Source organism: Daucus carota, chromosome 4, assembly GCF_001625215.2.
Source record: "Daucus carota subsp. sativus chromosome 4, DH1 v3.0, whole genome shotgun sequence".
NCBI lineage: Eukaryota > Viridiplantae > Streptophyta > Magnoliopsida > Apiales > Apiaceae > Daucus > Daucus carota.
In genome coordinates this window covers 32,197,353-32,213,072 of record NC_030384.2, presented here as the reverse complement: position 1 = coordinate 32,213,072, position 15,720 = coordinate 32,197,353, and the positions used below count along the sequence as shown (strand labels likewise).

General features: G+C 42.2%; 2 protein-coding genes across 2 annotated transcripts; both read right to left on the bottom strand.

The window, feature by feature from the left end:
- Positions 1-2,859: 2,859 nt before the first annotated feature.
- On the bottom strand, positions 2,860-3,562 carry LOC108218526 (uncharacterized). The gene is made up of 2 exons (XM_017391504.2): positions 3,404-3,562; positions 2,860-3,182 (listed from the first exon to the last, which is right to left on the bottom strand). The coding sequence occupies exons 1-2, from the start codon at positions 3,422-3,424 to the stop codon at positions 2,916-2,918; spliced, it is 288 nt and encodes a 95-aa protein (XP_017246993.1). The 5' UTR covers positions 3,425-3,562; the 3' UTR covers positions 2,860-2,915.
- A 1,271-nt stretch (positions 3,563-4,833) lies between these two features.
- LOC108218525 (heavy metal-associated isoprenylated plant protein 6) lies at positions 4,834-6,624 on the bottom strand. The gene is made up of 5 exons (XM_017391503.2): positions 6,466-6,624; positions 6,253-6,373; positions 5,939-6,144; positions 5,648-5,729; positions 4,834-5,478 (listed from the first exon to the last, which is right to left on the bottom strand). The coding sequence occupies exons 1-5, from the start codon at positions 6,619-6,621 to the stop codon at positions 4,934-4,936; spliced, it is 1,110 nt and encodes a 369-aa protein (XP_017246992.2). The 5' UTR covers positions 6,622-6,624; the 3' UTR covers positions 4,834-4,933.
- Positions 6,625-15,720: the final 9,096 nt, after the last annotated feature.

Below are 15,720 nucleotides of genomic sequence, written 5' to 3'. Positions count from 1 at the left end.
CTATAAGCCGGTCACGAGCATTTTTTAAAATACCATTTTTTTAATTTTATACAATATATATAGATAAAAAGAATATCAAACAGTTATATGACTTCTCAATAACACAATTTTACAAGTACTTTTTATATTTGTATTACAACACGTCAATTTTTAAGTATTTTTTTAAAAAAAAACAAATAATACTTTTAGAAAATTTTGGTATTTAAATACTTGTATTCATATTTCTCTCAACCTCAAATAACTTTTCAAAAGCATGATACCCATAACTAAACTTATAATATATATATATATATATATATATATATATATATATATATATATATAAAAGTACATTCCGGTCCGATTCAAACAATATTTATTTCATCCACCACTATTTAAAGACGTCCAACTAGATTCCTTGGGGGGATTTGTCATAAATACTCAAGTCCAAGATATTTTTTGAAAAAAAACTGTAATTTTTTTCAAATATTTTACAAAAATATGAAACAAAATATTAGTAAAAATAATGTATGCAAACCATTACACCTCATGCAACAAAACATACAACTGTCGCATACTCGCATGTTCAATTAACTAAAGTTGCATCTGTTTGCCTATCGTATTTTTACAAATATTTTCTCATTGCCTATCGTATTTTTACAACTATTTTAAAAAAAGTTAGCATTTTTATAAATATTTTCAAAAGATAATAAAATCAAAAAAAAAATTGAAAAAGTGATAGTTTTGATAAATCGCCTTGCATCATACAGGGACCTTCAGTTTCATCAACTCAACAAGAATCTGCGCCTCATTTAGCATGACCGTCAAATCCACAAACTTTATAACATTCATAGCGCAGAAGAACTTCTGCTATCAGATGCATGAATCATCAGAAACTCTGTTTAGATGCAGATTCTTGGAACCAAGTACTATGGCTCTATGGCATGCACAATTCTCCCCGTATAGCATGAAAAACACAAGCTTTGAAGTGTCGTTATCACAAATGTTATGTATGTAGAGTCTTTATATGGTTGATACATAGCCACGGTCACCAAAATTGTGAGGCCGTACCACTTGCATTCCGTAGACACTACTTAACAATAACAACAGATTTTTTTTTGAACAATTGAACTCGATTCCCTGTGAACAAGGGTAACTCTACGTGAAACACATTGCCAATCAAGCATTAATATCAGCTTATTACTGTCATTCCGAGGTCAGAAATTTAGATAGAATACTTATTAGCGATTCTGATGATGAGTGGTCGATGATTCTTGAGCTGCATTCTCTACAGAGTTAAAAGTTGTTTTTCAAAGAATACAATATAGATAACAGGATAAGGATGCTCATAATATAGTGGTGGAATTCATCACAGTACCACAACTTTCCTTTCGCAGGGCCATGTTAGATGACCTCAAAAACGACTTGTCAGAGAAGGCAATAAATTGGACACCTATATATAAACGAAACTGAGACAAACCTTTAAGCATCACATCTAGCTAATAGAAGCTGTCCTGCTAAAAAGACAGGAAAAAACAGAGTTTCTGGAGAGATTTGCAGAAAAAGTATTCATGATCCGGAAGAAAAGTATCTAATATGATAGGCTTTTTTGTCCGGATCAAACATACACTGAGGCAATTGCGAAGACGTTTTTACAACAGTGTTAGCGGAGAAGACAATATTGGCAACAGCCTCGGAGAGTTGAAAGAGGTGAGGGGAAGTCTGATGGATGGTTATTTTTCCGTGCTAGCCAAAGGTAACCATGGGATGAGGAAATTTCAGGTTGAGTTATATTATTTGCAACATCCTCCATTTGTGAAGCTTCTGGAAGCAGCAGCACAAGAATTTGGATTTGATCAACCAGGAGTTATCGTCATACCTTGTGAAGTAAATGAGCTCGAAAGAATTCTTACAAGATAATCATTAACACCCAAGCTCCCCAATTCAGTTTCTTCCATCTCATTAGATCCAATTATACAAGTAGACATGGCTTTTCTGATTGAAGCAAACATGTTAGTGATAAACTGGTTTTAGGTTGATTTCCGCTTAACACAAGAGCAAGTCCAAGAGTGCCTCAAATTGTTGTCCTAAGTTAAAATTTAGGGCATTTGATAAAGAAAGCTGCTCCAACAATGTCCTAGTGATGCCTTATATCACTAGGACAACTCCTTCAAGCCCTATTTTTGAGGCTCTCTCTCCTTGCCCTATCCCATATTTTATAATAAATTTCTATCTATACTCTCTTTCTCTCTCTACTTTCTATTATGTTTTAATGATGAAAGTGAACTTTTAATAATAAAATATTAAACGAATAGAGAAAATAAGGCACATTGTTGGAGTTGAAGTTGGTTGAATATGTCCTAAACTACTAGGACATAATTTTTTATATTATATTTAGGGTTTCAACTAGGACACTGTTGGACTTGCTCTAATCCCCACAAAGGCCGGAAAACTCAATGAAGTTATGTATCAGTATTCAATATTCACTATCTAGTGTAACTTGAAGGTAATATATATCAATAAAAACTATAATCATCTCACATTAGGCGCTTGCATATTCATCATTTGAGTCCCCGACAAGGAAAATGCTTGATGTACATAATTGAGCACAAAATTTTGTATATAATGACATGTAGTGGGTTTTAATTGGAATGGACACCTGTATTTAGATCAACAACCCCAGTTAAACCCATCACAACAATTGCCATGTCATCATGTACAAATTTTCTGTACAAGGACAATTATTCTTCAGAATGATCCATCTTGTTTGTACAAAAACGCGACAATTTTTAATAAACTGATAGGTTGAATCCTAATACTTTTTATTTAAGCATATTTATATATACACTTGTGTTTTCAATATATTAAGATCATAGCAAGTTAAAAGAAACAATTACTGAGTGCATTACACAAGACAGAGATAAAACGAAAACAGATCAAACAGTAGGTCTACGCTGAAAGCCAGAGCCAGGATCTTCATAGCAAGGAAACGAACCGAGACTCGTGACCATAGCTCCACTAGGCCCACTTCGACAACGTTGTTCCATATCCTCAACCTTATCAACACTCCCAGAAAAAACAGCTTCAACAGAACCGTCCGTACGATTACGAACCCAACCGTTTAATCCTAGTTTACTTGCATTCTCTACCGTCCAGTCTCGGTAACACACCCCTTGCACCACTCCTTTTATTTCAACCCTTACCTGCAATAACAAATTTCATATAAAAAATCAACACTTATTTAATGTCATCCAATAAAATAATTACAAGTATCCCAGACCCTATGCCATTATACAACATGATGTTACTGATCAAGTATCGACCGACTGACTAATATATAAATAACGATAAATACTGATCAAGTATCGATCGACTGACTAATATAAATAACGATAAAATATAAAGGCAAAGGGAGAAGAAATACCATTTTGAGCTGGTCGGACATGGTGGAGTTGAGAATGAAACGGAGGAAACGATACAGGGGAAATTTGTTGAGCAAGAGAAATGGGAAATGAATGTTTGGGTGGCCTCGTGCACTTGCGCTATATTTGGAGGATAGATCTCTCTTTCTGCTGACTCTTTCTGTTTCGCAACACCTTTCTTTAACTATAGTTAAAGCTGAAATTGTCAATTTGAAGTGACAATTTACAACTCTATTGTAAAGCTTATCCAAATTAAATACGTTAAATAAGTCAATATTTAAAGGCTGTGCTCCTAAGCAATCAACAACATGCATGTTACGTTTCGTGACTCAATGTTCAAACACCAAACTAGACGACTCAAAATGGAAAATAAGTTATTGCTTGTGATCAATACGGCTCGACTTTGAATTCAACATTATCATAGTAAACATATTGTTTTATTAATCATTAGACAATTATAGTCTTTTCCGTACAAATTATTGAGAAACAATAAAATGGATGATACTGAGGATTGCTTGAGTCGTGCTTAAGTCATCTCTTGTTTTAAGTTAAAATTAAATTTAGACGTGACAAATAAATTTGGATCATTTGATGATCTAGATTTGGATCTATGATTAAAATTAACCTAAAGAGCCCCGAAGATTAAGAATCCGTTAAGTGTTCATTTGGTTGACAATGGTTATTTTCAATTAATTTGAATTTATTATGGAAGTGCTCGTTTGATTGGTGTATTACTTTTTAAATTTTTATTGCAAGTAAGAGTATTTCCAAGAGCCTCCAAATTTATTTCTAGATATAATATATAAAATATGACTCTTAGCAATTTAATACAAGACTAAGAGCATGAACTCCAACAATGCTCTCTATATTTCTTCTCAATATCATATTTTATTCATGTTGGACTCCATTATAATAAAGATCCAAATTCATAAGTGTGGATGAATTGGAGGGAAAGATTTTTTATTGATAAAAATAAGTTAAGAGCCAAGTTGTGGCTCCTAAAAGAAAGAAGATAAGGTGAGCTCTTAACTATTTAAAGAGCGTCTCTTGGAGCTCTATTTTGGACACAACTCTTTATTTTTGCACTTAAAAGCTCAAGTAAAGAGCTTCTTGGAGATAATCTAATCAAGAGGAAGGTGGGTAAGTAACTTCTCATGTTCTGTGAGTATTCACACTTCTTTTATTTTGTCAAACAAAGAGCTTTAATTTTACATGTTTTCTGAAAATTTCAACTTTCTAAATTATTTTCATTTCAACCAAACAACCGAACCTGAAAGTAACTCTAATCTCTTGCTATCAGGGGTGTTGACACTGATCACTGAATTAATGTGGCTGCAACCTATCAATTTCCTCCCGGAATGTAATTTTATTTATTAAATATTATCTGATTAAAATTAAATTTCCAAAAAACTCTACACAAAGAGTATTAACATAAATAAAACAAAATACTTCCTAGAGTTGTCATATATCACTATAACTAGATTTATACACATTTCTCATACATGATCATTGATCACATAATAATTCTTATTTCACATGACTGTACAGGCATTAGGATTCTCATCACTGAACATCTGAGGTGCCCTGTAATACGCAGGTGGGGGAGGCGCATGCAAGTAGTGATCAACACCATAACCATGACTAATTACATGACCTTGATCATGCATCTCTACACCATAATCCTGATTAGAGTAGCTCTGGTTGTACATTGCTGTTGACGTCGAACCATATTCATGAATAGAGTGACTCTGACCACAGGGTGGTACAATAAATGTTGTGTAAGGGTCGAAACCATGGTAGTCCATTTTTTTCACTTCAACATTGCCTCCTCCGCCACCACCGTCTTTCTTCTTGTCGTCGCCTCCCTTGTCCTTTTTGTCGCCACCACCGCCTTCTTTCTTGTCTCCACCGCCTGCCTTGTCTTTCTTGTCACCGCCTCCATCGTCTTTTTTGGCAGGAACAATCTCTATATTTCGCTTCAATTTCTCTTTTAAATGAGGCACCAGTAGCTTCACATCCATTGTTCCCTTTATTGTTACCTGATCGTTTTTCGAATCTACAGTGACTTTGTCTACTCCTGCAATTTTTCAAATAAAGTTCAATAAACACTCCAGAACAATAGTAGGTTGATTAGGTACTCATTGAGTCAGCAGATCAAATAATTTAAAGACAGAGACTTGTGATATATCAATTGGCTTGATTAGTTGAAAATAATGATAATTAAGTTGGTAATAGCGTAATCTCACCTTCTGACTTTGATATTATTCGTTTAATTTTGTGAATGCATCCATCACAATGAAGTCGAATCTTGAGAACAACTGTGCTCACCTAATTAAACAACCAGAGTTAATATAATACAAATGAGTTCATTTCAACAATTAGTAAACTAAACTAGATCACCAGTCCCTACTATGACATTTGAACCACACCAACTACTTTCTTTAAACTCTAATATGTTGTAACATATACTTATTTTCACTGTCATTTGATCTAGGCTGTATCATATCGAAAAATTTATCAGCTAGAATTTAAAGTACCTCTTTAGGCTTCTTCTCGGCCTTGTCATCGGATTTTTTCTCCGGGTTGGCATCGGTCTTTTTCTCCTCCTTTTTAGGCTGAGGAGACACAATCTCCACCTTCTTCTTGGTTTTGTATGCAACTCTTTCTCTCAGCCTCTCGGCTTCCAGAGTACAAGTCACCGTTAACTTGTTACTCTCACAGTCCGCTTTCACTTTACTTACACCTACATGATTAATTAAAATTGTAATCTAGATTATACTGTTATATGATCCTGAAAAGCTCTTCTCCTAACATTTCGAGATTTTAGGAGAATTGGTCATTGAACGTGTACCTTCAAAGTGTTTAACGGAGCTTTGAACTTTTTTAGCACAGCCTTCACAATGCAAGTCCATCTTTAAAACAACGGTGATCGGAGAGGCATCGGCTTTTTTCTCTCCACCCTTATCATCTTTCTGCAAAATGCATATGCAAACATCCACATAAGCAAACAGAGGATGAGATTTAACTCAGTTGACAAATTTCGAGATCTGAACAAATGACTAACCTCGCCCATGCGGAATACTTGAATGACGAAGCTTACTATAATAATTATCGAAGTAAATTTGATGATTGGTTTGAAGAGAAGAAATGGAGGCAAATGTGAGTATTTATAGAGACGTGGAACAGAGTTGTTGACACAAGACGGTAAATAAAATGTCATAGTTCATGCCGACGGTTGCTAACTTGTACACACAGGACTGATTTTTAGATGCCGTGACATATTAGCTTTGCTTCAATATCCAATGGTTTTATTTTATTTTATTTATTTTACTCGAGTGCCCGTTTCCTAATTGTTTTATTCTCGGGCGGCTTTGTCTTATTTGTATTGCAGCAGGTCTGGTTTTTTGTTTTATTCGACGTTAAGCTTATTTTCCATTTTGACTAAAAAAAATGCCGATTACATAATGATCAAATTGTTAGATTTAGAGTAATGTTTATGTCTATTTATAGTTTAATTAACAAGGATTAATATCGCTCTCATCAATTTAGAATAATATTTGATAGGGTATAACCCGGTCAAGACACACCCGGGTCCTGATAAGGTATAACCCGATCAAGACACACCCGGATAGCCACCAACACCACAGTCGACCCCTCGATCCCTCCAGGATACACCACCCGGGTATGACATTGAACCCGGGTATAGCCTAAAGCATAACCCCAAACGGGATCCAAACATGTACCAGCCGACAAATACTGCACAAGCCACAGACTGACACGATGAAGACAAATATAACGGTCAACTACTGGCGATAGAGACAAGCCAGGGAACATTCCAAAATACTACCTCTACGCTGACACCTGGACACGTGTAGGGGATCAAACCCCTACACGTGTAGGACCAGGATCCAGGTACGCACCCCCGAACCCTAATCCTTGGCCTATAAATAGACCGAGGATTAAGAGTCTGGGGGTTAACTTCATTCTACACACTCATTCTCACACACACTTACACTCAGCATATATTCAAACACTTTCAGCCACCAGCCACCAGCAACCACCACATATACATCTTCACCCACCACATATAGATAGCACTTTCTCTAATCTTTATCCTTCCGAAACCCACGCTTACTCTCACGCCGGAGGCGCTTCGGGGCAAAACCCCCCCGCCGGCGTTGTTTTGTAGGCTCCCATCCAGCAGCTACACCACGGAACCACCAGTCACGGCGGAGGAAGGACCGGGATCGGAGTTTGGAGTTATCATTTGGCGCTAGAAGGAGGGGAAGGTGTCCTCTGTCCTGTGGTCACGGTGCCACTGGACTCATCTTCTTCAACAAACCCCCGAAACGGGGGTCCGAATAACACCAGTAAGCTTTCGTAAAACACCCAGCTCCTCAAAACCTTCAGCCATGGTTTTTCTTGATGTGTGCATGATAGCAAACCCTGCCTGAGCAAAACCCTAATCTTGTCTGTAGCACATAAAATCTTTTGTCTCACACCTGGTCACGTTTTGTCACTTAACCACTTATAGTATTTCTGAAAATAGTAAGTTGACTACCTGTACACACTATTTCTGTCCCTGTCACTATCTATACTATTTGCAAGCATTGTCACCAAAACAGCAACCATACACCCTGTGTGAGTTCTTGAAACCATGACAAAAAGGACACGCTCCCACCTGGGTCTTCCCCAGAACCCGGACAACCCTCAAACAGACCAGGACAACCCGAACCAGGATCATGCCTCCGGACCTCTTTTCACCCATGTGAACCCGGACGAGAACCAAGCAATCAACCCCAATGATGCACGGGTCACGATCGAAGCAAACCAGTACAAGTACACCGATGTCCCGGTCACCACCCTCCACCTGTCCCAGCTCACCAATGTAGAGTTGGCCGAAGCCATCCGGCAGTACCATGATCGCCGGGAAAGCAACCGCAGACTCGAGGACATCGGCGAGTCCGAGGACTCCGGGAACAGCCGTCAATCCCGGGGTTCCGTCTTCGACCGTATCGGAGACAAAGCGAAGAAAAAGAAACAGAAGGATAGTGAGGAAACCCGGCTAAGAATCTTAGCTGAAAGAAAAGAACAGATCCGAAAAGAGGAAGAGGAAAAACTTGAACAAAAAATTGCCATCCGGATGCAACTCGAAGAAGAGAAATTGATAAAGGGATCCCGGTCCAAGCGGTACCGAAAGGAACCAACACCCGAGCTCATCTCTGACGATGAAAATAATGAGCACGGGGAGACCAACCTGAGAGACATGATCAATGAGCTCAACCGGAAAATCGGAAATGATGCCGGGCTTGAAATTGGGGGAACCCTGACTCCTTTCAGCCACTCCCTGGAGTCCATCCCCCGACAAAAGGGCATGAAGCACTACAACTTTGAATCCTTCAATGGACTGGGAGACCCGGAAGAACACCTGCACTACTTCGAACAGATAGCCCAGATCTACTACTACAATGATCTGACCAAGTGCCGTTTCTTCGCTTCCACATTCAAGGGAGGGGCACAGAGATGGTTCAGCCGGATCCCCTCCCGGAGCATCGGGTCCTGGAAAGATTTCAGGGAAGCCTTCCTCAGAAGGTTTCGAGCAAACAAGACACACGAACTCCATATGTGTCACCTGGAAACGGTTCGCCAATATGACAATGAGGCACTCTCAGACTACATGAAACGTTTCCAGGAAGCAATCAACAAAATTTCCAACCTGGATGAGCGTGAGGCTCTGAGCATATTCCGAAGGAACCTGGACCCGGAACAAAATGAGAGATATGTGGTCGAATTGATCAACAAAGAACCCCAGAGCCTGGCAGCTGCCTATGCCATGGCTGCAAAATTCATTAAGGAAACCGATGTGCTACAAGCAATGAGGATGACCCGACAGGGCAGCTCAAGAGGAAAACAGGTCGAGGATAGACCCCGGAAAGAATATCACCAGGATAAGAAATTCAAACCGGACAGACAGACAAATTTCATCCAGCAATCAGGTTCCAAAAGGACCAGCCAACAGGGATCCGGGTCCAGAAGTGACCCCGGTCCAAACAAAGCAACCAGGGAACCAAAACCAGAGCCCGAATGGACTCCTCTAAACAGATCCCGCGAGGACATACTCAAGGAGGTCCGGGACAAACCCTTCTACTACCCACCAAAACCCATGCAAACTCCTCCTGAAAGCAGACCTACCAACAGGCACTGTGACTACCATGGTACCCATGGTCATAAAACTGAAAATTGCATATCCCTCAAATACTTCATTGAAGAACAGATCAGCAAAGGAAACATGGGACAATATATAGCCCGGAATACAGCCGACAAAACAGGGGGATCCGGGAAACAGAAAAACATTGTCAACGTAGTGCTAGGAGGATCCTGTTCACCTCCCCCTAGCCCGGGCTCCTGTCAAGAAGTGATGTCCATCCAAGCCTTCCCCGAACAAGTGATTTCCTTCAGCAACAAGGACTTTGAAGGAGTCACCCGGGGTCACAATCAAGCCCTGGTAGTGACCCTTGACATGGCCGAAAATGAAGTAAGGAGGATCCTGGTGGACAACGGCTCCTCGGCCAACATCTTGTTCAAACACACCATGGACCGAATGGAGCTCGGGAGTATCCGAATGAACGATTACAGGGAGGATCCTCTATATGGGTTCGGGAATAGCATTGTCCCGGTCCTTGGCACACTCTATCTCCCGGTCCGATTCGGAACTCTTCCGAACCAAGTCACTCATACCATCAAATTCTATGTGACGGATACACCCTCCCCTTACAACGTGATCATCGGCCGCCCAGGTCTGAACAAGATCGAAGCTATTACTTCCATCCCACACCTAAAGTTCAATTTCCCAACCCCGTTCGGGGTAGGGGAAGTCAGAGGAGATTCGGCAACAGCCGGGATGTGTTATAGCCAAGCCTTGGTCATGGCAGAAACGCACCTGGACAATAAGAGAAAGGCTACCGTCTTCCAAAAACAGAGAAGTAGCAAGAAGCATCGGCCTTACCCGAGAACAAACCCTAAGGGTGAAGTCCAGGTCATCGACCTAGACCCGGGCAGTCAGAACCCGGGAGCAACCAACCCTGACCCTGGACAAAGCACCCAGAAAGCAGCCATGAGCCCAGCTCAAAATTTTGTTGAAAAGAACACCGATGCCCGGATCCAACAAATGATCTCGGCACAAGAATTGACTAAGGTCGAAGCTGCGGTCGAAACCGAGTCTGTCCTGATCGAGAAAGACAACCCGGCAAGGAAAGTCAAAATTGGAAAAGGCCTGGATACCGTTTTTAAAGAGGAACTCATCCAACTACTCCGGAGCTATGCAGATGTCTTTGCCTGGAGCCCGGACGACATGCCCGGGTTGGATGAATCATTGGCAATGCACAGCCTCGACGTCGATCCCAAAAAGAAGCCTGTTAAACAAAAACGAAGAAATTTCGCACCAGAAAGGCAGAAGGCAATAGATGAGGAAGTTGGCAAATTGATGAAGGCGGATATCATCTGCGAGATCAAATACCCGGAGTGGCTAGCTAACGTAGTCATGGTAAAGAAAGCAAACGGAAAGTGGAGGATGTGTGTTGACTACACAGATCTGAATGCGGCATGCCCGAAGGACCCTTATCCTTTACCAAGCATAGACCAGCTTATTGATGCCACATCAGGACACCTGATGTTAAGCTTTATGGATGCCTTCTCCGGGTACAACCAGGTTAAGATGAACCCAGCAGACATAGCCAAAACAGCCTTCATAACCCACAGAGCAGTATATGCCTACAAACTGATGCCTTTCGGGTTAAGGAACGCCGGGTCTACATACCAGAAGGCAATGAATGAAATTTTCAAAAACCAACTTGGAAGAAATTTGGAATGCTACGTCGACGACATCATCTCCAAATCTACATCAGTCCCGGGTCACATTTCAGATCTCAGAGAATGTTTTGAGAACATGAGAAGAACTAAGCTAAAGCTCAATCCAGACAAGTGCACATTCGGGGTAGAGGCTGGAAAGTTTTTGGGTTTCATGGTAAGCAACCGGGGTATCGAGGCTAACCCGGAGAAGATCAAAGCTGTACAAGAGATGCAACCACCTCGGACTCAGAGAGAAGTCCAAAAGCTAGCAGGGTCCTTAGCAGCACTTCGAAGGTTTGTCTCCAAACTCGCCGAAAGATGTCTACCGTTCTTTGAGTTATTAAAAGGGGCAAAAAATCAGAAGTTGGTAGAATGGAGCCCGGATTGCCAGAGAGCTCTTGACGAGATAAAAGCATACCTGTCCAAACCCCCGATCCTGACAAAAGCCTTACCCGGAGAACCTCTCTATCTATACCTGTCAGCAGGACCTTTGGCCGTTGGGGCAGCCCTGATCAGGGAAGAAGCCGGGCAACAGAAGCCTGTCTACTATGTCAGCCAAGTCCTCAAAGATGCGGAGACCAGATACCCCAACTTAGAAAAATTTGCATTTGCACTGATCACCGCATCCAGGAAGCTCAGACACTACTTTCAAGGAAGAGAGATCAGGATTGGCACGGACCAACCGTTAAGGAAAATTATTCACAAACCAGACATATCCGGGAGACTGGTGAACTGGGCAATCGAGCTTAGCCAGTTCAGCCTAACGTTTTTACCCCGGACAGCAGTCAAAGCCCAGGTCTTGGCAGATTTCGTAGTGGAATGCAACTTCCCAGAAAATCAAACAACTCCCATGGAAACCGAACCTGAAGCCCCGGTAGAATCTAACCCGGGGTCTTGGATACTCCATGTCGACGGTTCCTCAACAACCGAAAGGTCAGGAGCCGGGCTAATCCTGAAGAGCCCGGATGGGTTCACCATCAAAACAGCAATCTCTTTCAACTTCGCAGCAACCAACAATCAAGCAGAGTATGAAGCCCTATTAGCGGGATTGAAGTTGGTCCGGACCTTGTCAATCCGGAACCTCACCATCTACAGTGATTCCCAGATCGTGGTCAGACAGACCAATGGGGAGTACCTTGCCAAGGACCCGATCCTGACCAAGTATCAGGCCTTGGTAAAAAGCTACCTTACCCTGATCCCCGGGTGCAAAATCTTGCAAGTCAACAGGGAAGAAAACGCGGAGGCGGACAATCTTTCCAGGTTGGTCCAAAATGCAGCAGACCTGGATAGCTCGGTCTATTTTGAAGAGCTGCACAAGCCAACAATAGAGCAGGAAGAAATCTTTGAAATTAACAATGACCCTACCTGGATGACTCCCCTGATCAACTACATAGAGAACGGAGAGTTGCCCGAAGACAAGGGGAAAGCACAACGGCTGAAAGCTAAGGCGGCCAAATTTTTTGTCGAAGGAGGAACACTCTTCCGCCGAACCTACTCATCCCCAATCCTGAAATGCATAGGTCCGGAGGAGGCCGAATACTGTCTAAGAGAAGTTCACGAAGGGATCTGTGGAGATCACATGTCGGCAAAAGGCCTGGCATATAAAATCATCCGGCAAGGCTACTATTGGCCAACTATCCACCAGGACGCCATGGAGTTTGTAAAAAAATGCAAGAACTGCCAGCTATTCAGCAACGTACCCCGGGTAAGCCCTGTCCTACCTTCTTCAGTTCTATCCCCGATCCCTTTTGCTGTTTGGGGGATAGACATCATGGGACCTTTTCCCCGGGCCAAAGGAGACCTTAGGTACTTGCTAGTCTCCATCGACTACATGACCAAGTGGGTCGAAGCTAAAGCAATGCGGACGATCAACCAGCAAGATGTCATCCGGTTCATGGACAACATCCTGATGAGATTCGGGCTACCAAGAGTCCTGGTTTCAGACAACGGACCCCAGTTCATAGGGTCGGACTTCGAAAGCTACCTGGCTGAAAGAGGCATCAAGCACAAGAAGTCTTCGGTCGCCTATCCCCAAGGAAATGGCCAGGTAGAAGTCACCAACCGTATCCTACTGAGAGGAATTGAGAAAAGGCTGGAGGAAAGCAAAAGCAAGTGGCCAGAAGAACTACCCCATGTCCTCTGGTCATACCGAACCAGTCCTCGAACAAGCACCGGAGAAACTCCCTTCAAGTTGGCATACAGAACGGAGGCAATGCTCCCGATCGAAGTCGGGTCACCTTCCCACAGAGCAATCAACTTTGATGAAATTGCGAACGAAGAAGGACTCCGGGTCAACCTGGACTTGATAGATGAGGTCCGAGACCAGGCAATCGCAAGAATGGAAAAATACAAGGAAAAGACCCGGGATCACTTCAGCAAAAAGTCCCGGGTCAGGAACTTTCAAACAGGAGACCTGGTCCTACGAGACACCGAAGCCTCAGACCCAACCAACACAGGCAAGCTGATGCCAAAGTGGGAAGGCCCATACAAGATCAAAGAAGTTCTAAGGCCGGGTACCTACAAACTAGAACACATGGACGGGTCAGAGGTATCTAACACCTGGCACGGACTCAGGTTAAGGAAATTCTACCAGTAGAATGAGGAAGAAGGACAAGGACCCTAGAAGACAGCTACAAATCCCTAAAAGCAATCATGTACTTTTGATCGTTCTCAAAGCTGTGTAATAGTTTTAATATCAATGAAGTCTTTTGCTACCGATGAATCTATGCTATTATTTACTTAGAAAATTTCTAAGGCAACCGAGCAATATCAACAATCAACCCGGGAAAGATCTACCCGGGTCCACCCATGCAATCATCTAACTTGGAAAAATTTCTAAGTATAAAAGCTAAAGAAAACAGTCAACCCGGAAAAGATCTACCCGGATCCATCTTTGCAATCATCTAACTTGGAAAAATTTCTAAGTATAAAAAGCTAAAGAAAACAGCCAACCCGGGAAACAGTTACCCGGGTCCATCCATTCAACCATTTAACTTGGAAAATTTCTAAGTATAAAAGCAAACAAAAAGCACCCAACCCGGGTAGAAGTCGCCCGGGTCCATCCATTTCATTTACTTGGAAAAATTTCTAAGTACAAACATATTAAAGCAATCAACCCGGGTAGAAGTTGCCCGGGTCCATCCATTTCATTTACTTGGAAAAATTTCTAAGTACAAACATATTAAAGCAATCAACCCGGGTAGTTGCCCGGGTCCATCCATTTCATTTACTTGGAAAAATTTCTAAGTACAAACATATTAAAGCGATCAACCCGGGTAGAAGTCGCCCGGGTCCATCCATTTCATTTACCTGGAAAAATTTCTAAGTACAAACATATTTAAGCAATCAACCCGAGTACAATATTTGCCCGGATCTACCTGTTCATTTACTTGGAAAAATTTCTAAGACAAACATACTTAAGCAATCAACCCGGAGTACAGTCGACCCGGACAGAAATATATATATAAAGCATCGGAAAAAGTTGCAAAGGAATATTTGATAAAAGCATAACAAAAGCATTCAGAATCCCGGGTCCATAAGGACCCCGGGCAGGCATATTCAAACGTTACAAAACATTGTCTTTTAAATGAAAGGGCAGCAAAAATCTAAACAGCAGGTTGATCATCAGCAGGAGGTTTGTCGGCAAGGGGATCTTTGGCAGGAGTCTCTTCATCCAGAGGTTCCGACTCATCAGAAGAATCCGAGTCCATATCCTGACCCGGGGCCACATAAGGCTCGGGCTCCGCCCCACCGGCATTGACCTTGTTCTTTACATCAATATATAAGTCGATAAAGCTCTGAGCATTGGCACCCGGGTCGGTTTTGATGTGCTTCTCGGCCACAGTCCAACAACGCATGACCTCAGCAGCTGCAGCCTTGGCCAAGGCATCCGCATAAGCTTTCGACTTCTGAAAGTCGGCGATGACCTCCTCAGGGGCTTTCCGGGTCTGCAACTCCTGTTTCAACGCAGCCACCTCGTTCTCCAACCCGGATACTTTCTTCCCCGCGCTATCAGCCCGGGTCTCAGCATCTTTGATCCTCTGAGCTAGCTCGGCCTCCTTCTTGATCTCAGCCTCCTTAATCTTGGAACCGACGCTAGCCTCTAAGGCCTCCCGGGCTGATCTCTCAACATCCAGATCCTTATCCAACTTCTTAACCCGGGCAAGGTTCTCAGCAGAAAATTCCCTCTCCTTCTTCAGACTGTTCAAAGCGTGGGTGTTGAACCCGGCCAACCGACCTCCGAGCTAACAAAAGAACATTAACACCCGGTCAGCAAAACCAGAGTCATAAAAACAAAGAAAACTAAGTACAGCACAAAGGGAGATCGAATCCGGGTTAGAAAACTACCTGACCCCACAGATCCCCTATATCTTTAAAGTTCTCTTCGAGACCCTGGTCCTCCATCACTTCCCAATCCTGATCAGATGGGAGCTCAGCCATCAACCCGATCACCTTCTTGACCGGGTATTTC